Source organism: Pelophylax lessonae, assembly GCF_965119305.1.
Source record: "Pelophylax lessonae genome assembly, chromosome: 4".
Classification (NCBI taxonomy): domain Eukaryota; kingdom Metazoa; phylum Chordata; class Amphibia; order Anura; family Ranidae; genus Pelophylax; species Pelophylax lessonae.
This window is the reverse complement of record NC_138771.1, coordinates 185,678,916-185,705,355: the sequence shown is the minus strand read 5'-3', so window position 1 is coordinate 185,705,355 and position 26,440 is coordinate 185,678,916. Positions and strand designations below refer to the sequence as shown.

The 26,440-nt window shown below is 40.9% G+C and overlaps 1 protein-coding gene across 1 annotated transcript in view; it reads right to left on the bottom strand.

Moving 5' to 3' along the window:
- LOC309552579 (uncharacterized protein) overlaps positions 1–25,309 on the bottom strand; it is a gene marked incomplete at both ends in the record, with an annotated part of 229,609 nt that extends 204,300 nt beyond the window's left edge. The window contains 3 exons of the mRNA XM_082253527.1: positions 17,113–17,295; positions 23,176–23,325; positions 25,192–25,309. Coding sequence (XP_082109653.1) covers positions 17,113–17,295; positions 23,176–23,325; positions 25,192–25,309 — 451 coding nt within the window. The remainder of the gene's footprint in view (positions 1–17,112; positions 17,296–23,175; positions 23,326–25,191) is intronic.
- Between the last annotated feature and the right edge of the window lie 1,131 nt (positions 25,310–26,440).

Below are 26,440 nucleotides of genomic sequence, written 5' to 3'. Positions count from 1 at the left end.
GCGGCGCGCGCTCGCTCCCTAAACCCTCACAGGCGAGCGACGTAGACCTACGTCACTTTGCCTGTGAGGGGCTGACCGCCCACGTAGATAGTCGTGCGGCGGTCGGCAAGTGGTTAAAAGTGTCATTTAGCTATTTTTAGTGTGAGGAAAGGGATATCTAGTGTAGTTAGAGTGCTCCTTTACACTTAAGTTAGCTTCAAAAATTTAGTTTCTGTAGGGAAAGTGTTAAGTGTCAGGGGACCGTAGTGTAGTGTAGGGTTAACTGACAGTGACTGCTATGGCAGGGTGACAAAACCCTTCCATAGCAGGGTGACCGCTATAGAGAAATGATCATTTCTCTGCTTCGGGACAGGTATGTGGCTTCTCACCAGCAAGCATTTTTTAATGCTGCAGGGGCTGTCACTGCCAGTGCTTTTTTGAGGACATGTTTGATGTCAGACATGACATCTGAATATGTGTATAGGGGGTATATATAGACATATATGTCTGAATATATACCCCTAGACATATATAGGTGTGATAGTAGCAGAAATAAATGCGTGCGCTAATGAAATCATTTACAGTAATATATTTCTGCTACTATCACACCTATATATGTCTAGGGGTATATATTCAGACATATATGCCTATATATACCCCCTATACACATGTTCAGATGTTTTGCCTGCCTCAAAAGAACCCCAAAAAATGCCAAAAAAACGCTAGTGTCAAAAAAAAAAATGCCCAGGTGTGTTTTTGCTGGCATTTTTTGGGGGGTTTTGGAGGCAGGCAAAACATCAGAACTTGTGCACAGTACCACTATACACAAGTTCAGATGTTTTGCCTGCCTCAAAAGAACCCCAAAAAATGCCAAAAAAAACGCTAGCGTCAAAAAAAAAATGCCCAGGTGTGTTTTTGCTGGCATTTTTTGGGGGGTTTTGGAGGCAGGCAAAACATCAGAACTTGTGCACAGTACCACTATACACAAGTTCAGATGTTTTTCCTGACTGCAAAGAACCCAAAAAAATGCCTGCTATTAAACCGGCAAGGTGTTACAGCAGAGAAGCCATATTCCTGTGCTTAAAGTTTTCTAATACAAACAATCTTTTTTTTTATGGTTCTGGACATGCTACAGAGCTGAAACTTCACAGGTACACCTTTTAGACCCCCCAGACACAAAATCACACAAAAAAAAGTTCTTAAAAATTGTCATTTTTGATAAAAAAGCCAATTATTGAAAAATTTAAAAAAAAAAAAAAAAAAAAAGAGATTTTTTGATTTTTACTTTGGATTTAGTATCTGGGGGGTCTAAAAAGTGTACATGTGAAGTTTCAGCTCTGTAGCATGTCCAGAACCCCCCAAAAATTAGCATTTTCTTATAATTTTTATTAGAACAGGAATACGGCTTCTCTACGGCGCTTTTTCTTGCATTTATCGGGCATTTTTGGAGGCAGGCATGACTTTTTTTGGATTTAGTGTCTGGGGGGTCTAAAAAGTGTACCTGTGAAGTTTCAGCTCTGTAGCATGTCCAGAACCAGAAAAAAAGATAATTTTTCAGTAGAGCAGGGATGGTGGGACCCCTCTTTTACACTTATATGATCTTTTTTTGGGGTTCTGGACATGCTACAGAGCTGAAACTTCACAGGTACACCTTTTAGACCCCCCAGACACAAAATCACACAAAAAAAGTTCTTAAAAATTGTCATTTTTGATAAAAAAGCCAATTATTGAAAAATTAAAAAAAAAAAAAAAAAGAGATTTTTTGATTTTTACTATCACACCTATATATGTCTAGGGGTATATATTCAGACATATATGTCTATATATCCCCCCTATACACATGTTCAGATGTTTTGCCTGCCTCAAAAGAACCCCAAAAAATGCCAAAAAAAAACGCTAGCGTCAAAAAAAAAAATGCCCAGGTGTGTTTTTGCTGGCATTTTTTGGGGAATTTTGGAGGCAGGCAAAACATCAGAACTTGTGCACAGTACTACTATACACAAGTTCAGATGTTTTTCCTGACTGCAAAGAACCCAAAAAAATGCCTGCTATTAAACCGGCAAGGTGTTACAGCAGAGAAGCCATATTCCTGTGCTTAAAGTTTTCTAATACAAACGATCTTTTTTTTTTCTGGTTCTGGACATGCTACAGACCTGAAACTTCACATGCACACCTTTTAGACCCCCCAGATACTAAATCCAAAGTAAAAATCAAAAAATCTCTTTTTTTTTTTTAATTTTTCAATAATTGGCTTTTTTATCAAAAATGACAATTTTTAAGAACTTTTTTTGTGTGATTTTGTGTCTGGGGGGTCTAAAAGGTGTACCTGTGAAGTTTCAGCTCTGTAGCATGTCCAGAACCAGAAAAAAAGATCATATAGGTGTTAAAGTTAAAGGAGGCTCCCGAACCACATCCCTGTTCTACTGAAAAATTATCTTTTTTTTTTTCATGGTTCTGGACATGCTACAGAGCTGAAACTTCACATGCACACCTTTTAGACCCCCCAGATACTAAATCCAAAGTAAAAATCAAAAAAATCTCTTTTTTTTTTTTTTAATTTTTCAATAATTGGCTTTTTTATAAAAAATGACAATTTTTAAGAACTTTTTTTTGTGTGATTAATAGTTAATGGGGCATGACCCAGAACCCTAGGCACTTTTTAGGGGCATTTATTGGGTTTTAGGGCTTAAAAATGGTGTTTTTTCAATTACAGAAGTTCGGGTCCCATTGATTTCAATGGGGTTCTGAAATCCGGGCCGAACTTTCGTGAAGTTCGGGTGTTCTGGTCGAACCGAACTTTTCAAAAGTTCGATCATCCCTAGTGATGAGCAATGCCTGGTTTTCTCCACACATACCGCTTAGAATTAAGGCCAAAAAGTTCTATTTTGGTCTCATCAGACCAGAGAATCTTATTTCTCACCATCTTGGAGTCCTTCAGGTGTTTTTTTAGCAAACTCCATGCAGGCTTTCATGTGTCTTACACTGAGGAGAGGCTTCCGTCGGGCCACTCTGCCATAAAGCCCCGACTGGTGGAGGGCTGCAGTGATGGTTGACTTTCTACAATTTTCTTCCATCTCCTGACTGCTAGGGATGATCGAACTTTTGAAAAGTTCGGTTCGACCAGAACACCCAAATTTTCCAAAAGTTTGGTTCGGATTTCAGAACCCCATTGAAATCAATGGGACCCGAACTTCGGTAATCAAAAAACACCATTTTGAAGCCCTAAAACCCAATAAATGCCCCTAAAAAGTGCCTAGGGTTCTGGGTCATGCTCCATTAACTATTAATCACACAAAAAAAAGTTCTATCAAAAATTGTCATTTTTGATAAAAAAGCCAATTATTGAAAAAATGTAAAGAAAAAAGAGAGATTTTTTGATTTTTACTTTGGATTTAGTATCTGGGGGGTCTAAAAGGTGTGCATGTGAAGTTTCAGCTCTGTAGCAAGTCCAGAACCATGAAAAAAAAAAAGATAATTTTTCAGTAGAACAGGGATGTGGGTCGGGACCCTCCTTTAACTTTAACACCTATATGATCTTTTTTTCTGGTTCTGGACATGCTACAGAGCTGAAACTTCACAGGTACACCTTTTAGACCCCCCAGACACCAAATCACACAAAAAAAGTTCTTAAAAATTGTCATTTTTGATAAAAAAAGCCAATTATTGAAAAATTAAAAAAAAAAAAAGAGAGAGATTTTTTGATTTTTACTTTGGATTTAGTATCTGGGGGGGGGGGGGGTCTAAAAGGTGTGCATGTGAAGTTTCAGCTCTGTAGCATGTCCAGAACCATGAAAAAAAAAAGATAATTTTTCAGTAGAACAGGGATGTGGGTCGGGACCCTCCTTTAACTTTAACACCTATATGATCTTTTTTTCTGGTTCTGGACATACTACAGAGCTGAAACTTCACAGGTACACCTTTTAGACCCCCCCAGACACAAAATCACACAAAAAACAGTTCTTAAAAATTGTCATTTTTGATAAAAAAGCCAATTATTGAAAAATTAAAAAAAAAAGAGAGATTTTTTAAATTTTTACTTTGGATTTAGTATCTGGGGGGTCTAAAAGGTGTGCATGTGAAGTTTCAGCTCTGTAGCATGTCCAGAACCATAAAAAAAATTGTTTGTATTAGAAAACTTTCAGATCACACCAATATGGTTTCTCGCTTTTCACAGCACCTTACCGCTTTAATAGAAGGCATTTTTTTGGGTTCTTTGGAGTCAGAAAAAACATCTGAACTTGTGTATAGTGGTACTGTGCACAAGTTCTGATGTTTTGCCTGCCTCCAAAACCCCCCAAAAAATGCCAGCAAAAACACACCTGGGCATTTTTTTTTGACGCTAGCGTTTTTTTGGCATTTTTTTGGGTTCTTTTGAGGCAGGCAAAACATCTGAACATGTGTATAGGGGGTATATATAGACATATATGTCTGAATATATACCCCTAGACATATATAGGTGTGATAGTAGCAGAAATATATTACTGTAAATGATTTCATTAGCGCAAGCATTTATTTCTGCTACTATCACACCTATATATGTCTAGGGGTATATATTCAGACATATATGTCTATATATACCCCCTATACACATGTTCAGATGTCATGTCTGACATCAAACATGTCCTCAAAAAAGCACTGGCAGTGGCAGCCCCTGCAGCATAAAAAATGCTTGGCTGGTGAGAAACCATATTCCAGTTCCGAAGATATTCAGAGAAATGATCATTTCTCTATAGCGGTCACCCTGCTATGGGAGGGTTTTGTCACCCTGCCATAGCAGTCACTGCCAGTTAACCCTACACTACACTACGGTCCCCTTACACTTAACACTTTCCCTACAGAAACTGAATTTTTGAAGCTAACTTAAGTGTAAAGGAGCACTCTAACTACACTAGATATCCCTTTTCTCACACTAAAAATAGCTAAATGACACTTTTAAAGTAAAATTATCAGAACTGCTTCCACTCTCTTCCATGTCCAGTATAACAATGCTAGGAATATGGCGGGGGCGATCTTATATACTGGGGGGCGTATTCACTAATGATTGGTCTAGGGACCCCCTAGTCACTCCAATCACATTCCTAGCATTCTCCTGCCCCCTCAATTGGCTTTTGCTAATGGTTCTGGTCCAATCATGGGCTTTTAAAGCCCATTTCCTGAAGCATTGCATTTTGGGCGGTTCTGGTTGCCGAATTCAGAACTTTTTGGGCAAAAAGTTCTAAATTCGGCCGAACCTCGAACACCCAATGGTCGGGTCGAACCGATGGTCGACCCGAACCGTTCGATCATCCCTACTGACTGCATCTCTGGAGCTCAGCCACAGTGATCTTTGGGTTCTTCTTTACCTCTCTCACCAAGGCTCTTCTCCCCCGATAGCTCAGTTTGGCCGGAAGGCCAGCTCTAGGAAGGGTTCTGGTCGTCCCAAACGTCTTCCATTTGAGGATTATGGAGGCCACTGTGCTCTTAGGAACCTTAAGTGCAGCAGAAATCTTTTTGTAACCTTGGCCAGATCTGTGCCTTGCCACAATTCTGTCTCTGAGCTCTTCAGGCAGTTCCTTTGACCTCATGATTCTCATTTGCTCTGACATGCATTGTTATCTGGAAGGTCTTATATAGACAGGTGTGTGGCTTTCCTAATCAAGTCCAATCAGTGTAATCAAACACAGCTGGACTCAAATGAAGGTGTAGAACCATCTCAAGGATGATCAGAAGAAATGGAAAGCACCTGAGTTAAATATATGAGTGTCACAGCAAAGGGTCTGAATACTTAGGACCATGTGATATTTCAGTTTTTCTTTTTTAATAAATGTCAACAATTCTGGGTTTTTCTGTCAGTATGGGGTGCTAGGTGTACATTCATGAGGAAGAAGAATGAACTTAAATGATTTTAGCAAATGGCTGCAATATAACAAAGAGTGAAAAATTTAAGGGGGTTTGAATACTTTCCGTACCCACTGTATATGTTGTTAAATTGTGTTAATGGCAAACAATGTCTACATAATAATTGTATCATTTTCTCTTCCCCCGTTCTCTTCTTCAGGGGTTGGTTTGAGATAAGAGATAAGAGTGTTTAAACATGTAGAAATATCTATTTTCCTCACAAGAGGATGTTGTGATCATAATAAGATTCAATAAGGTTGAAGATTGGAACTGCTGTTGAGTGCATAGGACTGTTCTGATTTAATGAACATAGTTATGTCAGGACCACACGATAACATGACGCACGACATATATTTACATCATAATACAAATGACATAAATATGCACGTGTGTGATGCATGAGGTCCCGTATGGACAAGGCATGATGTAGCCACGCCCATTACCTCATGTTAGATATAGATGGTATAGATCTGACCATTGTAATCATCCCCTATTTACCATCTGTTTGAAATAACATTACATTCTGCACTCCTAACAAAGCCTTGTTTAGAGGTGAAACATGTTTGGCTTAGGAACGTTTATTTTATTTTTATTTTGTCTTTCAATGCAGGAGGCTTAAGGGAGATACCTGTGCTAGTGGAGGCAGTGTTGTAATAGGATAGTGTTGCTACCAGGCTGGAATGGATACTGTGACGTGTTGGGCTTTAGGCAGGCAGTCAAGCCCCTTAGTAGCCACAGTAACCTCATGCTACATGTTTGAGATAAACCTTTGTGAGGAGGTACAGTGGGTACGGAAAGTATTCAGACCCCCTTAAATTTTTCACTCTTTGTTATATTGCAGCCATTTGCTAAAATCATTTAAGTTCATTCTTCTTCCTCATGAATGTACACATAGCACCCCATACTGACAGAAAAACACAGAATTGTTGACATTGTTGCAGATTTATTAAAAAAGAAAAACTGAACTATCACATGGTCCTAAGTATTCAGACCCTTTGCTCAGTATTTAGTAGAAGCCCCCTTTTGATCTAATACAGCCAGGTGTCTTTTTGGGAAAGATGCAACAAGTCTTTCACACCTGGATTTGGGGATCCTCTGCCATTCCTCCTTGCAGATCCTCTCCAGTTCTGTCAGGTTGGATGGTAAACGTTGGTGGACAGCCATTTTTAGGTCTCTCCAGAGATGCTCAATTGGGTTTAAGTCAGGGCTCTGGCTGGGCCATTCAAGAACAGTCACGGAGTTGTTGTGAAGCCACTCCTTCGTTATTTTAGCTGTGTGCTTAGGGTCATTGTCTTGTTGGAAGGTAAACCTTCGGCCCAGTCTGAGGTCCAGAGCACTCCGGAGAAGGTTTTCGTCCAGGATATCCCTGTACTTGGCCGCATTCATCTTTCCCTCGATTGCAACAAGTCGTCCTGTCCCTGCAGCTGAAAAACACCCCCACAGCATGATGCTGCCACCACCATGCTTCACTGTTGGGACTGTATTGGACAGGTGATGAGCAGTGCCTGGTTTTCTCCACACATACCGCTTAGAATTAAGGCCAAAAAGTTCTATTTTGGTCTCATCAGACCAGAGAATCTTATTTCTCACCATCTTGGAGTCCTTCAGGTGTTTTTTTAGCAAACTCCATGCGGGCTTTCATGTGTCTTACACTGAGGAGAGGCTTCCGTCGGGCCACTCTGCCATAAAGCCCCGACTGGTGGAGGGCTGCAGTGATGGTTGACTTTCTACAACTTTCTCCTATCTCCTGACTGCATCTCTGGAGCTCAGCCACAGTGATCTTTGGGTTCTTCTTTACCTCTCTCACCAAGGCTCTTCTCCCCCGATAGCTCAGTTTGGCCGGACGGCCAGCTCTAGGAAGGGTTCTGGTCATCCCAAACGTCTTCCATTTGAGGATTATGGAGGCCACTGTGCTCTTAGGAACCTTAAGTGCAGCAGAAATCTTTTTGTAACCTTGGCCAGATCTGTGCCTTGCCACAATTCTGTCTCTGAGCTCTTCAGGCAGTTCCTTTGACCTCATGATTCTCATTTGTTCTGACATGCATTGTGATCTGGAAGGTCTTATATAGACAGGTGTGTGGCTTTCCTAATCAAGTCCAATCAGTATAATCAAACACAGCTGGACTCAAATGAAGGTGTAGAACCATCTCAAGGATGATCAGAAGAAATGGAAAGCACCTGAGTTAAATATATGAGTGTCACAGCAAAGGGTCTGAATACTTAGGACCATGTGATATTTCAGTTTTTCTTTTTTAATAAATCTGCAACAATGTCAACAATTCTGTGTTTTTCTGTCATTATGGGGAGCTTTGTGTACATTCATGAGGAAGAAGAATGAACTTAAATGATTTTAGCAAATGGCTGCAATATAACAAAGAGTGAAAAATTTAAGGGGGTCTGAATACTTTCCATACCCACTGTACTTTCTCATATTACTTTTGGCATTATGGTGTTTTGCTCCTGCACCAGCCCCATGCTTTCCTAGAAGTAAGGCCATACACCTGGCAGTTTTTGACTTCCTTATACTTTCTATAATATGTGTTTTTTGGACATTTAATAAAAGTTATGTTTTAGGCCATGGTGAGTTTGATGCATGGGTTCAGCACATCCCAATTTGTTGGTCACAAATTGTCATTGTCATTGAAGACAAATACAAAGTAACACAGAATAAAATGGTTTGCAAACTCTGGTAAAGCTAAAGTGTGGCCTGCAATGTACCGATGAGAGTAGCTTACAAAAACCTGAAGCAATGAAATGTGGTACTAGTATTTACAGAAGCACCATAGTCTGAGTGCTCATTATTTACAATTACCACTTGTACATATTAGCATAGATGGGCCAAACACCCCCCTGTTCGGTTCGCGCCAGAACTCTCGATCTTTGCAGACGTTCTGACCAAAACCCCATAGAAGTCTATGGGATCTGAATTTTAAAAATCAAAATTCCCCATTTTAAAGGCTTATATGCATTTTATTGGCCATGAAAAGGGTATAGTGGGGTCTGGCTACTGCCCTGGGGGACATGTATCAATGCAAACATTTTCTTCAAAAAAGATTGTTTTTACAGGAGCAGTGATTTTAATGATGCTTAAAGTGAAACAATAAAAATGAAACATTTATTTAAATATAGTGCCTGGGGGGTAAAGTGGTGCATCTGTACCATGTATAAAACCGATTGCAGCAAAACTGACATTTATATATAAAATAAAATGACATTAAAATTGCTGGCAATACAAAAACCTTGTATTTTTTGCACTGCACAATGCATTCTAAGCCCTGACTGGGCAAGGCTTTGCCCAATTAGGGCACAATGAGTAGCTGGTTGTTACGGAAAGCCAGCTGCAGTGTCCTTAACAATGAATGAGTCATCAGCTGTCAAAAGGCTTCCACGCTGACAGCTGAATGAAAAGAAATATATTTCCGGCAATAGAAAAAGGTCCTTCAGGTCTGGTATGGATTTTAGGGGAACCCTATGCCAAAATGGATACCAGACCCTTATCTGAGCATGCAGCCTGGCAGGTCAGGAAATGACGAGCGAGCACGCTCCTCCTCCTGAACCATACCAGGCCACCCTTAACATTGAGGTGCTTTGGGCTGGGGGGTCCACAGTCCATCGTACACTCAGTCCTCAAATCATACCTCCCCTTTTCAAGATCATTCTGCCCTCGCACAATCCTCAGGAATTCATTATTGACAGGGCTAACTGTATTGCCAAGCCTAAGCACTTACCTGACACAGTACCTAGAGAGTACATTTCTTCATGTTAAGGAAAGGCTAATGACTGCCGTGGCCTCCAAGCACCCTCTTCATGACCTGTATGCCTCTGTAACACTATTTACTGATATATCTGCAAATACAGCTAAACACCGCAAGGAGTTTGCTCCAGTCACAGCCAAAAATATCCCCTACTGCTGCAACTATCCCATGAAAATTGTCACCTACCAAGGCAAGACAATCCCCGTACTCACTCCTAAAGATAGGATAAAACAACTCCATAACTGGGGGATGTTACCAACCCCTGTCCCCTCAGCCTGCACGCAACCAACCTGCCAGGATATCTTTGGAGTGGATCCCCGTCAACTCCATCTAATAACCTTTGTGGCAGCATATGCTCGTCCTCTTTTGTTTTTCCTCAGGTGTTATTTTCTTTACCAGTTTAAGTTCCTCCGAGATCCAGAGCTCACAAGCTCTTATGACCTCCCCCTGGTTAGTTGTATGCCATGCACACCACAGTTTTCTAGTTGTTTACTTTTGTCATTGTACACACTGCTATTTGCTCAATCCATATCCTTTATCTGTTGTTTACCACTATTTAATTCTGTGTTTCATTATCTCGCAGATTTAACATGTATGATACTTTCTAAAACCTATTCCTCCTGGATGTGGGATGATCTCTGTAACGGATCAACCGGCACCCCGACTGGGTACCTCCGTTGACGTATGCTCCTAGTGCTTCCTGAGAGCTTCAAGCACTCCACCAGACACCATAACCACCTGAGATCCCACGAACCACCGCAGCTTAGTTGGGGTCTCGCCGTCCCCTACCCACCCTTGACCTATGACAGGGCTCCAGGTTCCAGTGGTCGAACCTCTCTTTCCCCAGAGGTGAAGCAGGCACAGGAACAAGCTCTTACAAGAGCTTAGTGATTATCCAAGGAAGTATGAAGAGCATAGCAATCCCTTGTAGCAGATTTCCCCAATAAGAGACAGAACTCTAGAGTGAGGGTTAAATAGAACTCAAACTGTTTATTCAAACACATGCACATAGAGATATACACTGTGGGACAATCCCCCCTCCCCCTTAGCAGCCAATCCACATACACATATACATCCCATAATAAGTTTATCTTAAGGCAGACAGGAACAACAGAAGAATGGAATACAGACACTTACTAATAACAAACCCCACCCCATTTCACTGTCTAGCAAGGGTCTATGAGACACTCCTGCAATATTCTAGCAATCTGAAAAGTCAAACAAAGTCAGATGTCTAAAACCTACCTCTTATTCTCAGGGCAAAAAATCTGGTTCTCTTTTAGCCATCTAGCAAACTCGAAAATTGCCTATTTACTTGTGCAAAACAAGAAAAAAGTAACTAATCCTGCCAAAATAGCCAACATCTTCTACCCCTAACTTTATTAGCTTAACTCCGCCTCAGACCAGAATATCCCTTCAATTGACAAGACTAACCACTTCCTGCAATCAATTACATTACCTAAAGTATGTTCTGCTCAACTCGAGGCCTTATCTTCCCCTTTCACTGATGCTGAAATTGCACAAGAAATTTCCTCCCTCCCAATGCATAAATCCCCTGGCCCTGACGGTTTCTTGATTGAATATTTTAAGTTCTACTCTGACATTCTTATCCCTAGACTCACTAACATGTATAAAAGTATTACCACCTCAGGTCACCCCCCCTAAAGAAAACCTTGAGGCCCTAATATCCCCAAACCTGTCAAATCCCCAGACTCAACAGCCAACTACCTCCCCATCTCTCTAAACACTGACATCAAGATTTACACCAAACTCTTAGCCACCCGAATTGCCCTCCTAACCCCACAACTGGTCCACCCAGACCAGGTTGGCTTTGTCACTGGGCGGCAAGCTTCAGATGGCACCCACTGTTTTCTTAAGCTGATACAGTGGGTAGAGTATCAACGAACGCCTTCTCTGCTTCTGTTTCTTGATGGAGAGAAGTCATTCGATAGGGTGCACTAGGAGTATCTCTCCACAGTACTTGTAAAATTTGGACTTTATGGATGGATATTGTCAGCGATTAGTGCGCTGTATACCTCCCCCTCTGCTAGAGTCTGAGCATTGGGATTGTTGTCTGACCCCTTCCAGATATTCAGTGGTACCCGGCAGGGATGCCTCCTATGCCCACTTATTCTTGTCTTAGTAATTGAACCCCTGGCACATGTGGCCTGCAGTAATCCCTGCATTTCAAGTATAACACTAAGTGGCAAAGAACACAAAATAGGCTTATATGCGTACAATGTTCTCTTGTCGATCACTGACCCATTCAGCTCTCTCTCGGCTATCCAGGACATTTTTATTTTATCTCTCTAATAACGAAGCTTAACTCCATCTCTACTTCTTTCCAAACCACATTGCTGTATCTAAACTGTTCTTCTTGCCACATGTATTATATTTCTTCTGGACATTACCACTACCAGTTCTTCCTTGACAACTTCGCTAGATACAAGTGATTTTCATCAAATTTATATGGAACAAAAAGGAACTACCTCTATGGAATGCCACTCACATCACTCCCAACAAAATGTCTGGCATGGGAGCACCAGATATTGTCAAATACTATAAAGCCAAAATTTTAGCGCAAGCCAAGCAATGGTGTTCTAACTCCTGGCTTCAGATTGAGACACAGCCTCTAAGGTCTAACCCCTAACTAGTGTTGGAGGCCTTGCTGTTTTCCCCTATTCAATGTAAACCTTTTCTCTGTAAACCTTTTCTCTTGCAGCAACCCTACGAGCATGGAACTCTCTCCTTTCCACTAAACTGACTATACCCCTATCCTTACTGCAGAGTCTCCCTCTCCTCTCAGTTGAACTTGCATCCTCAGATATGAACTTGCACTCTTGGATCAACAATGGCATCATCTCTCGTTAAAACCTGTTTGTGGGACCACATCTCTGTGCCAAGATCTTTCTTCCTCCTATGACCTCCACTGTCATGACTTTTACAAACCTTACTGGTTCATCATATCGCGTCACAAATAACTCGGGCGGCAACACTCTGTTTGAAGATATCTTTAAGTTTTAGAATTGTGAAGCTCCCTCCAGCAACCGAATCTCCAATTTCAACACCCTACTCCCCAAACATAACCTACATCCGAAGCCTCCATGCAGTACTGGGAATCAGAGCTCCACTTTTGTATACCATTGGAACAGTGGCATAACATCCTGAAAAAACCTCTACAGCATTCCAGAGGTATCTCCCACTGGGAATCTTTGCACAAACTGGTCCATAGGTGGTACTATACACCTCATCAGCTCACTTCCATTTCTCCATCCTCTTCACCCCTTTTCTGGTACTATTGTGGAATTCAGGGCACTCATATACATATATGGTGTCAATGTTCGATCCTTCCTAAGTGTTGGTAACAATTGTTTTCATGTTATTACCGCAGTCACACATATATCCTGCTCCCTGGATCCCAAACTCCCTCTACTTGGCATTGGAATTAAACAGTGGCCACCACACTTTCACACCTTAATTCATTCTTTTATAGTGGTCCGCCTATCCATCGCTAGACACTGAAAAACCTGATGGCCCCATCCATCTCTGAAATGGTTGCTATATTCAATGACCATTTTTTTTATGAATAGTTATTTTCTAAAGCCCACTTAGCTACATCCAGATTCTTACATAACTGGCATCCTTGGCTCCAAGATTTCAGAAATCTTCCCTTATCCTAATATTCTTCACACACATTACCCTTCAAATTTCACTTTCATGGCGTCGCTATAACTACCCCCTTGTCTGTTTACTCATTATATCTGGATAGTAGGAAATATGGAGATCGCCTCCTGTTTTTGTTTGTTATTTTTAACTTCATACTCCTCTCTTTTTTCTCTCTTATATTATAGGCTTTTCTTACTAGCACCCCTCTCCCACCCCTTTTCCCACTGTTTCTTAGAAAATACATATTGTACATGGTGCTCATGTGAGACTGTTGTGAGATTTCTCTCACCTGGGCACTACTGATCTAATTCCTCTCTTTAGATTTATTACACCATTGTAACTTTGACTCTTTATTTGCAATGTTTATAATGTATTGTGGTGTGAGTCACGCGCTGTCTGAGGGTTTAAAAAATCTAAATAACCACTTCCTAGATGCTGCATGTATCAATACTGAAAACAATGCAGTAAAGGGCTAATAGTAAGGGGTGGGGGGTACTGTGCATCTAAGAAGTGATATGACTAGTCTATAAATAAAGTGATTAAGTGCAAGCTCAAATGTGAATAAATAAATGTGATTATTATAAAAATTAAGGTCCCTGAGAAAAAGGGAAAATTAATAGTGGTATTCGTATGTATATCAGTAAATCAAGTGTAAAGTGCATTAGTGTAATCAATAAATAAAATGTATTTATTGATTACACTAATACTTATTCTTAGAAGCGCAGTATCCCCCACCCCTTACTATTAATGTTTATAATGTGTGTTCTGCATTGTCATCAAAATATTTCAATAAAATGTATTTTTATCTTTGGTAAAATTATTAGTGGTAGTAAAGCCTTTTTTTCACTTGTTACACTGAATATCTCCTAAACTTGCACTTTTTAGGAGATATTCACACTGCATGCAGCCAGTGATGTCCCTTCAGAGCTCCGTGCCACGTGCAGGAGTGATATAAATGCGGCTCAGCCAATCAGACAGCAGGAGGATGCAAACCCGAATGAAAGATCAGATGAAGATGGAAGCCCTGTCAGCAGTGACAGCGAGCAGCTGGAGGGCTTCGTTCTAAGGTAAGTATTTCAAAATCTGCTAGTATGTGATGCATACTAGCACATTGTGCCATTGCATTGCAGGATTTTTTTTTTTTTTTTTAAAGGATATAGGATGCTGAATACTACCACTTTAGGGGCCCTTTCACCTGTAGTTATGAACAAAAAAGACACCCACCTCTAATGACATCATTCAATACAATACTAAAACTGTTTTGAACTGACATCATGCATTTTATTTAAAATTAATAGTTTCTACAACTATTATAATTTAAAATTCATTTTTACCTGAACCCAAAAGTGAATATTTATTATGTTAAGAACATATAGAAATGGTAAATTTGCTTCTGAAAAATCTAACAGCCTCAGATCAGTATATCTGCTGGATGATAGATAACCGCTGCATGTTAGTGTCACAAAATCATGATGTTTGCTGGAGGAAGCTGCTTTTGGGAAGCTGCAGCACTGTATGCACCTTTTTGCATCCTTCATGCATTTTATAGCTCTTTGTCTTAACCTGCTGCTTTGAAAATATTCCCCTATCAGGTATCAGGTCATTAGACATCAGGGGGAAGCTTTTGCTTGAACAGTCAAGCCCTGCCTTCACGAAGATGGTAACATCTACGCAGAGACTCAGTGCAGAACAAGGCAGGGTAAGTTAGATATGGGGATAAGATTAGCAGCAGGGAGCCAACAGGCAATACTTGTTGATAAATATGCAGAAAGTACTTTAAGAGCCCATTCACACAGGGGCGACACGACTTGCTGGGGCGACCTGTGAAGTCGCGGTGCACAGAGTGCACCAAGACCTCGGTGCGACATGCACGGACTTCATAGTCAATGCAAGTCGCCTTCAGGTCGCCCCAAAGTAGTACAGGACCCTTTTTCTAAGTCGGAGCGACTTGTGTCGCTCCTGTTAGAACGGGTCCTGTGCTAATCAATGGCAGGCGACCAACCGCGACTTGTCAGGCGACCAAGTCATCTGACAAGTCGCGCTAGTGTGAATGGGGTCTTAAAGAAAGAAGTTCACATGTTGGATGCTTCCTCTATGTAAGTATCAGTACATGAAAATAAAAGTCGGTAATATTTGTAATAGTTTTCCTATTATGCCAAACTCCACCCAAAACTTCTTATGTTGCTTTTGATAAAGTGAGGATTGTATCCGGTTTTTATTGCCATCTTTTTATCCCTATTAGGTGAGAAATGGGCACCCTCTTTAAAAGGGACACAGAAATTTTTTTTATTAGTAGAATATGGAAGGATGAGAACTACAGAAAATGTTTTTATTGAAGTCTGTCCCTTCCTGACTTAGAAGATTTTGAAAAAACCCATTGTGAAACAGAGTTTCAAATTCCTAGGTCAATTAATGCAATGCACTTATGGAAGTTCGAGTTGCAAAAATGCCCAGCTAAAGCCCATGATTCCAAGGAACCTTAAACCCCCACTCTGACCAAATAGTTTTTCAATAAATAGATCTATGATCCCCAATATAGAGCTAAGGACTTCTGTTCTACATAGGTTTATTGCTTTGTCATTGCAAACTTGACAAACCTTGGCAGCCAATGTGAAACAAAATAAATTATTAACAATATTTATAGAAATAGAAAGAAATTTTAAACCACCACCTTCCATAAAATAATTCATTAAACATTAATTAATCTCTGGGGAAAATTCCCTTTCAAAACGAAAAGCCTATTTGGCTTTAGTAAATCAATTCCAAAGCATCTAAAACATAGAACTCCTTCTCTCTGCCCTATGTAACCTCAACACCTCTGAGTATGCTCATTGCAAGGTTAATTGTGAAGGTATCAAGATGACAAACAAAAATAAAACTTAAAGCGGAGCTCCACCCAAAAGGGGAAGTTACACTTTAAGGCCTCCTCCCCTGCTCCTGTTTGTGAAATGGAGCTTTTGGGGAGGAGGGGGGGGGAGCGGGTCCCCTATTTTGGCAGGTACCCGCTCCCACTTCTGCTCAAACCACCTAGGAAAAAGAGCAATCAACTATTATTGCGATATTCTGGTGAAATCGTTAAAGTGATTGTAAAGTCTTGTTTTTTTTTTCCCATAAAAATAACAAACATGTTACACTTACTTGCCCTGTTGGTGGTTAGTAGTTTTGCACAGAGCAGCCTGAATCCTCCTCTTCGGTGCTCCTGGCCCCTCCCTCCTGTTCAGTGCCCCCACAGCAAGCAACTTGCTATGGGGACACCCGAGCCGAGTCACAGCTCCTTTTGTCCATTCAGACACGGAGCCCCGGCTGCCCCCCCTCTCCCCTGATTGGCTAGCTAACTTTGACTGACAGCAGCGGCAGCCAATGTCTTAAGCAATCAGGAGGTAGAATCTCGGACAGCTAAGACACTCGTGGGCATCGCTGGACAAAGAGGGACCTCAGGTAAGTGTTGGGGGGGGGGGGGGGCTGAGGGAGGCTGCTGCATACAGAAGGCTTTTTATTCTAATGCATAGAATGCATTAAGATAAAAAAACCTTCTGCCTTTACAACTCCTTTAAGTAACTGTTGTAGGTGTAATCTACTTCTTTACTCTTTTCACTATTAGAAAATGGAAGACAGTGGCTGTCACTTCTACAGGCCAACCACCCTATTTTCCTTTCCCTCAATGTAGTTTATCTTGCTGTCTCTCTTCTGTCAATATCTCTTCTTTTTACTCATTTTTCTTGTTTAGTATCTGATTTCATATGCTTAAAGAAAAAAATAATAAAATATATAGCTGACAAAAATATGTTAATATAGGAAAATGACTCTAAGAATCCTAAGAGTGAGATTCACTTACATCTTTTTTCTTTAAAACGTTGTTCACATATTGGTGCCTTATTAACTTTTAAAATATTCACAGTCAAATCTGTAAGTGTTCTGGATGAAAGTAAACCACTTGTACATTGAATTCTCATATTGTAGGTATTAGGTGTGTTGTCTTCATAATCAAAATCCATTGTAGCAGTAATTACTCCAGAAACTGTAACAATACAGTACAGATCAGTGTTAATTAACAAGTGAAGAAAATTTATCAAAATCTCTACATTTACATTGGATTGGCATTTATTTAGACTTTCAAACCTGTAAAAAAATAAGAATTACATATTTTAGATGTTTACGGTAACTAGTAAGCTACAACATTACATAATGTATATACTTTTTATTATGACATTTGTTAAAGCGTTTGTTCCCCCAACACTTCATATTCCTGATATGTGTCTGTTGTACCATGTAGTTATATAACAAAGTTTCCTGTTCTCTTTGTATTGCTTCCTTTGTGTGAAATCACTGGTGTTCCTGCCAGTCCTTCTGCTTTCCTATTAAAAACTGACCACACTAAGCAGGAGAACACACCGCGGTCAGTTCTCTAGCTCAGATGGGAAGTCAGTGTGCTCTTCTCCAATGATCAGACTTGTCTTGCCATTCCACTGCACAGCCATTCACTGGGAAGCTCAGCGTGCTGCTGCTTCTCCTCCCCCCAGCTCTTATGCAGCTGAGAACAGAGGGAGCAGAGGGAAAATGATAAAAAAAGGGAAAAAAGGTATTTCTAATGTATTTTTATATCAATACAAAAATGTTTTGCCTTTCATTTATATTTTAAACTGCATGGGTTGTTTTACAAGGTGACTGTTTACATTCACTTTAAACAACAACACAACAACATGTTGACTTAATAGGCCACTTTTGATATGCAGTTATATGCCACCTTGATATTATCACGTCCCAAAAAGCCACTGGTTACTAACGTTATTTGCCGCATGGCTTCATAAAAAAAAATAGGGAGGAGCAAAGTAATTTGCAAATGAGTGAACTGGATAAATCACATCTTTTTATTTATTTTTTTTAATAAATCAGGAAATTTAGATTCTCCTGAATATTTGAAAGCTTCAATTTGTGATTCCTGTTTCTGCTGCCTATATATTAGGATGGCAAAAAAGTGGCAATTTATGATATAGGATGTTTATCACCAGCTTCACCCTTTTTGTGTACTCTGCTGATGAATCTGTGTGATGATCAATTCAATAGCTACCTAATAATACCAGATAACGACAGGAGTAAAATATTTGGATGACAGCAACAATCATTTTTGTAAAGAGGTCTTTCATGATAGCATGAATCATGTTGGTTGCATAAATATGAATATTCTGAACATGGACATTTCTGGAAACATCATGATTTTAAAATTCTATTTGAATAAAACCTTTACATTTAACTGTCATTTGGGGTCTAATGGTAGCCACATTACTATTTTTTTTTTTAATTCTTTATTTATAGTGCCACGGTAAATAGATGTCACATAGAACAACCTGTCAGGCAACCAGAGTCAGTGAGCAATAAGCAGTTACAAAGATTGGAATAGAAATGACAAGTCTCAGTAAGGGGGGGAATGCTCAAATGTGGTGAGAGAGACCCATGTGTATCAGGGAAGCGGGCTGCACTTGCACTAGATACAGTGGTAGCGGCTGGTAATGTTATAAAGCACATAGGTGTGCCGGAGTGCCCAGGCACACCCTAATCATCCCGTGCGCATTAGCATACCTTCTAACTGAGGGCTGCCCCATGTCGGCTTTGTGTGAGCCTGTGTTCTGATTTTCCAACAGTGCTGCAGCAGGAACAGCTGCAGAATCCATTCCCTACCCTTGACATTGTGTGTGCTGTCTTGAAACTCCTCCCCCGCAGCAGTCGGTGGTGTTCTCCATTAGCAGTATGAATAAGGATCTCTGCCTAGTCCCCTGCTCAGCCCCCTCCATACCGCGCTCAGTGCCATGGCTGCTGCAGAAGTATTGGTTCTGCTGGAGGGGAGTGTGCAGAGGGGCTGGTGGAGTAAACCTGCAGAATGTTTAGAAGAGGGGGTGAATGTGCAAGAAGTCAGCCAGAGTCTGCAGGCAGAAGGCCTGCTGTGTGCTACTGCAGCTGGCTTCAATTACAGCCTCTGTATATGCTATTGCAGTGCTGGAGCTGGGGGGCCAGTGAGACTACCTCTCCCTCCAGCTGACAAATATCTCTGCCCAGTCATTTTATACTCCACCCTCTTTCACAGGAGGCGCCAGTGGGGCAGCTGACCTGTTCTTACTATGGCACCCTGCTTATGCACACTAATCCTAACCATCCGGTTACAGTTCCCCACTGCTATACACAAGCAGTGATCTGCACAGCAGTATGTTGCACACATAGTTCATTCAGTCCGGACGTACATATTGAGTGACATTGTTTTTAGTGGTGTAATAAGGGAAGTTATTGGTGCACTGTGTGGCAATTATGAGTGACTAACTCTTTTGTAATGTAATTTGATACAATAAATACATGTTTCTTATCCAAACCATCATGTTTTGTTTCTGCCTAATTAACCGCTTGGTTATTCATTGAGAGAGCTATACTCTCACTTGGATTTAACCACTCCTCTTTTCTTGCAGTTACACTTGTGGCATTTTTACCTGAGGCAGCAGAGTTTGATTGGCAAGACTGCCTGTCAAACTCACCCATTGTGCTCAATGGGTCCAACTCTGCAACTGCGAGCCAAATGCTTGGCCCACAGTTATGACGTGGTCTCGCAATGTCAAACTGCTATTCAGCAATTGAAAAGGATGATAAGTTCACCTTTTGTAACAAATCCACCTGCCCCTGAACCTCCCCGGCTCCCAGATGTGACAGGCGGCGGGCAATCTTCTTTCCTGGCTCATTGTCCAACTCTGCAAAAAACGTGGCCATGATGGGCTCCTACCACCCAGCCACGTCACTCATTCACAGAGTTCTTTGAATAGAAAACGACAAGGTCATGCAGCCTTTGCAGCTGTCGGCTTGTAATTCTCAATGAAATACCACGTCCCTGGTGAGTGCAGTAGTAGTTCATTGATGGTTCCTGCTAGTGTGTAACTGCTTGGCCGGATGATGTACGGCCAAACAGCTTACACACAGAGTGTGCAAGAGCCCTGCATTGCAATGATTTTCAGGCTCCCAATAACAAAAAAATAGTAATAAATGCACATTTTTTTTTTTACCTTCAAAAAGATGTGCATTTATTATTTTTTTTTTAAAAGGCGAATGTATCCTTTAAACAGAAAGTAAAAACAGGCACCAGGAGGCAGCAACAGCTGCTATACCACCCTCTGAAAAGCAACGCACCACAGAGTAAGCATTGCCGCAAATGTGAAAGAGACCTAAACGCTAACACACATCATCCATTTCACACTTACCACTACCCAGAACAGTACTTCCCAACCACTTCTCAAGTTACCCCCCCCCCCACCCAACTTATATAACTGACTAACTATTTACCAACCAACAGATGACCTATATCATTCATCAACCAAATCCCATCCCCATACATATCACACCACAAGCCTCCCCATACCTTCTGCTGAAAGGCATCACTTCCAGCTACTTCCTACCCCCCCCTTCCCAATTGACAGACATTATTCCATAGTCACTTTTTATTTCCCACCTCCCTAACATCCCTCCCTGGTCACCCCACAAACAATGTCACTAAAAGTCATGCTTCCCCAACTGACTCACTTCTACCCACAGACATTCCCCACACAGTCACCTCGCACCCCTACCCCCCCCCCCACAACAGATATCATACCCCCATTGCCCCCCCCCCCCACACCATGGATTATTATTATTGGACCACTTCACACCCTCCTGCTAACAGAAATCTCTCTCCAATCTGCCCCTACACACCTTCCTGCCTGCCAATAGACTTCCCTCCTCAGTCCCTGGACATCCTTCCCCAACCCTTTACATATCCCCTTCCCAGATAAAAGGTATCATTCCCAGTTGCCTTTATCCCCCCACCTCAATTGGCAGACATCCTTGCAAACAGAAGTAAAACCTACAACTGGCCACACAAGAGAATCTGACCATACATACTTTCTGTTCTCTTCTTACAAACACACTGCCCACCTTCCTAAAATCTGTACTCCTCTTGTTGCATATATTGCTTTCTGTTGTATATTCTATGCTGCTCTCCTGCATGTACTGTCTATTATCATACCTTCCACACTCCTCTCCTGTACATACTGCCCAATTATCATACACTGCTCTCCCATACAAAGTGCCAACTGTCATACCCTCCACACTCCTCTCCTGTACATACTGCCTACTGTTATACCCTCCACACTCCTATTCTGTACATATTACCCACTGTTATACCCTCCAGAATTCTCTCCTGCACATACCGCCCATTGCCATACCATCCTCACTCCTCTCCAGTACATACTGCCCACTGTCATACCTTCACCACTCCTCTCCTGTACATACTACCCACTGTCATACCCTCCACACTCCTCTCCTGCACATACTGTCCACTGTCATACCCTCCTCACACCTTTCTTGCACATACTGCCCACTGTCATTCCCTTCACACTCCTCTCATGTACATACCGCCCACTGTCATACCTTCCACACTCCTCTCCTGTACATACCTCTTCTGTACATACTGCCCACTGTCATACCCTTCACACTCTTCTCCTGCACATACTGTCCAATGTCATACCCTTCTCACTCCTTTACTGTACATACTGCCCACTTTCATAACCTCCACACTCCTCTCCTTTACATAATACCTACTTTCATACCCTCCTTACTCCTCTCCAGTACATACTGCCCACTGACATACCCTCCACACTCCTTTCCTGTACATACTGCCCATTGTCATACTCTCCTCACTCCTTTCCAGTACATACTGCCCACTGTCTTGCTGGATATGGGGATGTCTCTTGCTAGATATTGGGCTGTCTTTTGCTGGATATTGGGAGCTGTCTTTTGCTGGATATTGGAATGTCTTTTGCTGGAGATGGGGATGTCTATTGCTGGATATTGGAGCTGTCTCTTGCTGGGTATTGGAGCTGTCTCTTGCTGGATATTGGAGCTGTCTCTTGCTGGATATGGGGCTTTATCTTTCTGGATATGACGACTGTCTCTTGCTGGATATGGGGACTGTCTCTTGCTGGATATGGGGGACTGTCTTTTGCTGGATATGGATATGCCTCATGCTAGATACCGGAGCTTTCTCTTGCTGGATATAGGGCCCCCTCTTGCTGGAAATTGGGGCTGTCTCTTGCTGGATATTGGGGCTGTCTCTTGCTAGATTTTGGGGTTTCTCTTGCTGGATATGAGGCTGTCTCTAGCTGGATATTGGTACTGTCTCTTCCTGGATATGCTACTGTCTCTTGCTGTAAATACGGACGTCTCTTGCTGTATATGGGGATGTCTCTTGCTGGATATAGGGATGTCTCTTGCTGGATATTGGGGATTGTTTCTTGCCGGATATTGGGGACTGTGTCTTGCTGGATATTAGGGACTGTGTCTTACTGGATATGGAAATATCTGGAAGTGCATATGAGCTTGCTTTGGTAAGCACTGGATATTTTAACTGTTTTGTACATTTTACCGCATTGCTATTTATTAACAAATTTCATACAATTTACCTTGTATATCCCCCCCAATTATACTTGATTCCCTGTTCCCAAAAGGGGTGGTGCTAAGCAGTGTGTAGGGGTGGAGACAAGGGGTGGTCCTAGGGGCGGTTCTAGGGCTGGTTAGGGGGTGGAGACAGGCAGACCTAGTGGAGGGGGTGAGTTCCTGCACCTTTCCGCCTTAGAAAAAAGCCCTGCATACTTGAACAGAATATATATATATATTTTTAAATCTGAGTTTAGTGTCACTTTATAAATGTATATAACAATCATATGAATTTTATGAGTAGTAGAAAAAAATTATTCTGCTAATGTTAATGCTAATATTGATTCGGGATGTTGATCTAGATATCAATATTAAGTGCTGAAAACTAACAATAATGACAACATCATCAATACTAAAAAAATAAAATAAAAATAAAAGCACTAAACTGTACACTTACATGTGTCGATTGCAAATGCCCTATTATTAATAGGTTCAAATCTATTACATCCAGATGCTCTGGTAATGACTTGATTTGTTGTTCTTCCTTCATTGATGTTAATGGGACTGGCTGGGTCCAAGTCAATTGCAAATGTCCTTTGAGATATTCCTGAAAGTTAAAGAATGCTTTGACTATACACCATATAGAAACCAAAGACTTAGGGCCCACCAATACTATAAATGCACATAAAAAGCTATAAAAATACATCTCTGTTACATACATTTCTGCATATTTACACATATTCATGTACATATTTATACATGTTTCTGAGTGTTTTTTTTTTTATGCACGTTTGTCTGTTTTTCGGCATAGTTCTTTTTATTTAAAGTCAAATTTTCTCTGACTTCATTGTTGTGCATGAGAGGTGCATTGTGGTTCAGTACATGTATGCATATTTACACGTGCTTGTGTGCGTTCCTGTCCAGTAAAATGCAAACACGTTGCACTTAAATGCACAACATTTGAATGCAATGTGTGTTCTAGTGTGAACATGACATAATAAACTATTGTTTTCTATGTGCCATTGCAGTCACCCATGTTCATCCAGTGAAGAAATCACAGGTATTTGAACATATTGTGAACGTGCCCTCATGATACAACAGGAATCATCACAAAGATGTTTCATTATCAAGATCTGTTATGTTTTTATTAGCTGTATACTTTTTCAAGCAGTGTATAACTCAAACTACCTTTATCCTTTTATGTGGTATCCCTTTCCAAGACAAATGTATAAACATCTTTACTCAATATAACATAGACATATACAGTATAAGCCTGATAACTTTTTGTTTTTTGTGCACCCCTGCATTTTTAACATTGTCCTTCAAGCCATTTGGTGCAGTTACTTTGCTGAATGTTTCTGACACCAGCAATTATCTGCGTTCATATATGACAGACCTTTAACATGAATATGTATATCAGCTGAGGATGCAGACAGCAAAACACTAAGGCTGGCCATACACTATACAATTTTCTTATTCAATTTCCTTTAGATTTACCTTAAACTATGTAATGCAAGGGCCTGTCTGACTGCATACAAATTGAAAGTGTTTAGGTTTGACCCTATATTACATGGTTTTGGTAAATCTAAAGGAAAGTTGAACAAGAAAATTGTATAGTGTATGGCCAGCCTTATCTAGAACATGCAGCTAAACAAACCATGCTACTTTGAAGCGGAGCTCTGCTTCTAATTTGTTAAAATGTGCAATCGCAATAGCAGTGAACAGTTTAATCCTAAATGAAAAAGAAGAGTTTTTTATACTGAAAAACTTACCTATAAATAGGAAAAGAATTGTAACAATTTTCTGTGGAGACATCATGTTATCAGTGCTACACATACTCTTCATCTAAGTAGATGATTTCTTGATAGAGGTTCCTTTCTTTCCTTTTTGTGCGACACACTGCTGCTCTTTTCGTACTGATCTAAATCAAACATATTAGTGTACTAAGTACATAGTTTTAGCAAGTGCCCAATAAGAAATTGTGTACACTTGGCTCAAATATGTTTACTCTACGGTTGCTATGTTTCTCTAGAGGCTGTACTTTATTAATGTCTGCAGAAAGCCACCAAACATCAGTGATATACTATAAATTATTTCAAATCAAATTGTATCTTATAATACACTGAGCTAGGGTGTGTCTGTGTTCTGGCTCTGTTCTATGCTGATAAATATTCTATACGTTCTTATTTTAAGTTAACCAGCACATACTGATACTGCTTAGTTTGGTCTGAGCATTTAGGCATGAATGACCTCTAGTCAAGAAAGTGTTAAAGGGGAGTTTTCGTTTAATCAATTTAGTTTTTCAGATATATGTTTGAAAGAGATCATCTTAAAGTGGTGTATTACCCTCCTAGGTAGGTGCTAGGATAGATAAAGTAAGTGTTAAGTGTGTTCTTGATAGGTAAATTTAGTTGCCACACTGTAGTCAGTGTGGCTGTAATTTTGGGTAAGGTAAAAGCATAGTTTGGCTCACTGTACCCAGAGAACTGTGATTGTTTAGTTTGGTCTGTGTCTAGGCCTGTTGGCTCTGCTTCTGCCAGTCTACTAGAAAGCCTTCTGTATCCAAGTAAGTTGAGACGTTTCTGGGTCATAGGTGTAGATAGATCTATGCAGATGGCAGCATGAATATTGATGCAGCCCTGGCATATCCCAGAGAGGCAGGTTCTGATGGCATGCTGGGAAAATTCATATATTCTGGGAGCACACAGAGCTTTGGGTCTTTTCTCAGAGTGGATGAGTCCAGCATGGGTGGCACATTGCCCTCCCAGGCAGAAGCTGCTGTTGGTGAGGCCTCGGGTGAGCAACCTGAGAGGAGGAATGCTGAGACTCGGGAGCTGACTGAGGGGAGCTGTCTGCCAAAGATCTGGCTGTTGTCCATGGAAGGTGTCGCTTGGAAGATTTGAAAGAGGCTACCATCTGCCCTTGGCCTTGTTAGTACAAACACTGAGAGATCTTGGGAACCTTGTGCTCTAGCTACCCCTCTAGTGCCTTATAGTCAGCTGATGGGTCTGTAGAGCTTTGTTCAGCTAATCCTCTACTTGAAGGGACTTTGCTCTTGAGACTGTAACTACTACTTAGGCTAAAGTATTCTGGGTTCATCATAGCTTGCTCAGAAGGGAATACCAAGTCCTCAAGTTGTACATAGTCCTTAATGTTAGAGTATTCCAGCGCTTCCCTCAGTCCTATCCAAGCCCCCCCCCCCCCCCAAAAAAAAGAAAACAAAATGAAAAAAAAAAAAAACAACATCCCTTAGACTGGTCTTTGGAAAAAGAGTGAACAAGCTTGTTAGTGTGCCTGGCTGCGGAGTAGAAGTTTGGGAGGACCACGGCAGTAATCCTGTGGCTCCTACAAGAGTAGTGCTACAGTGGAACTACACCCATCAATTTAAAGTGGTATTTAACACAAAAGCAAACAACTTTAAAACTGCAGCTTACCAATTCTTAAATGTGATGGCTGCATTGCTTTTATTTATTTATTTTTTTAGACCTTTTTCTTTTATTTTCACCTGGTGATCCTGCCATGAAATCTGTGGTTTTTCAACAGAACAAGCTGTCCTGCAGATGTATCAATTATAAAGTTATAAAAAACACAAAAACAAAATTTAACACTGACAGGGATGCTCACAGTAATCAACTTTTTTTTTTGGATCATAGGTGTAGAGCTATGCAGATGGCAGTATGAATATTGATGCAGCCCTGGCATATCCCAGAGAGGCAGGCTAA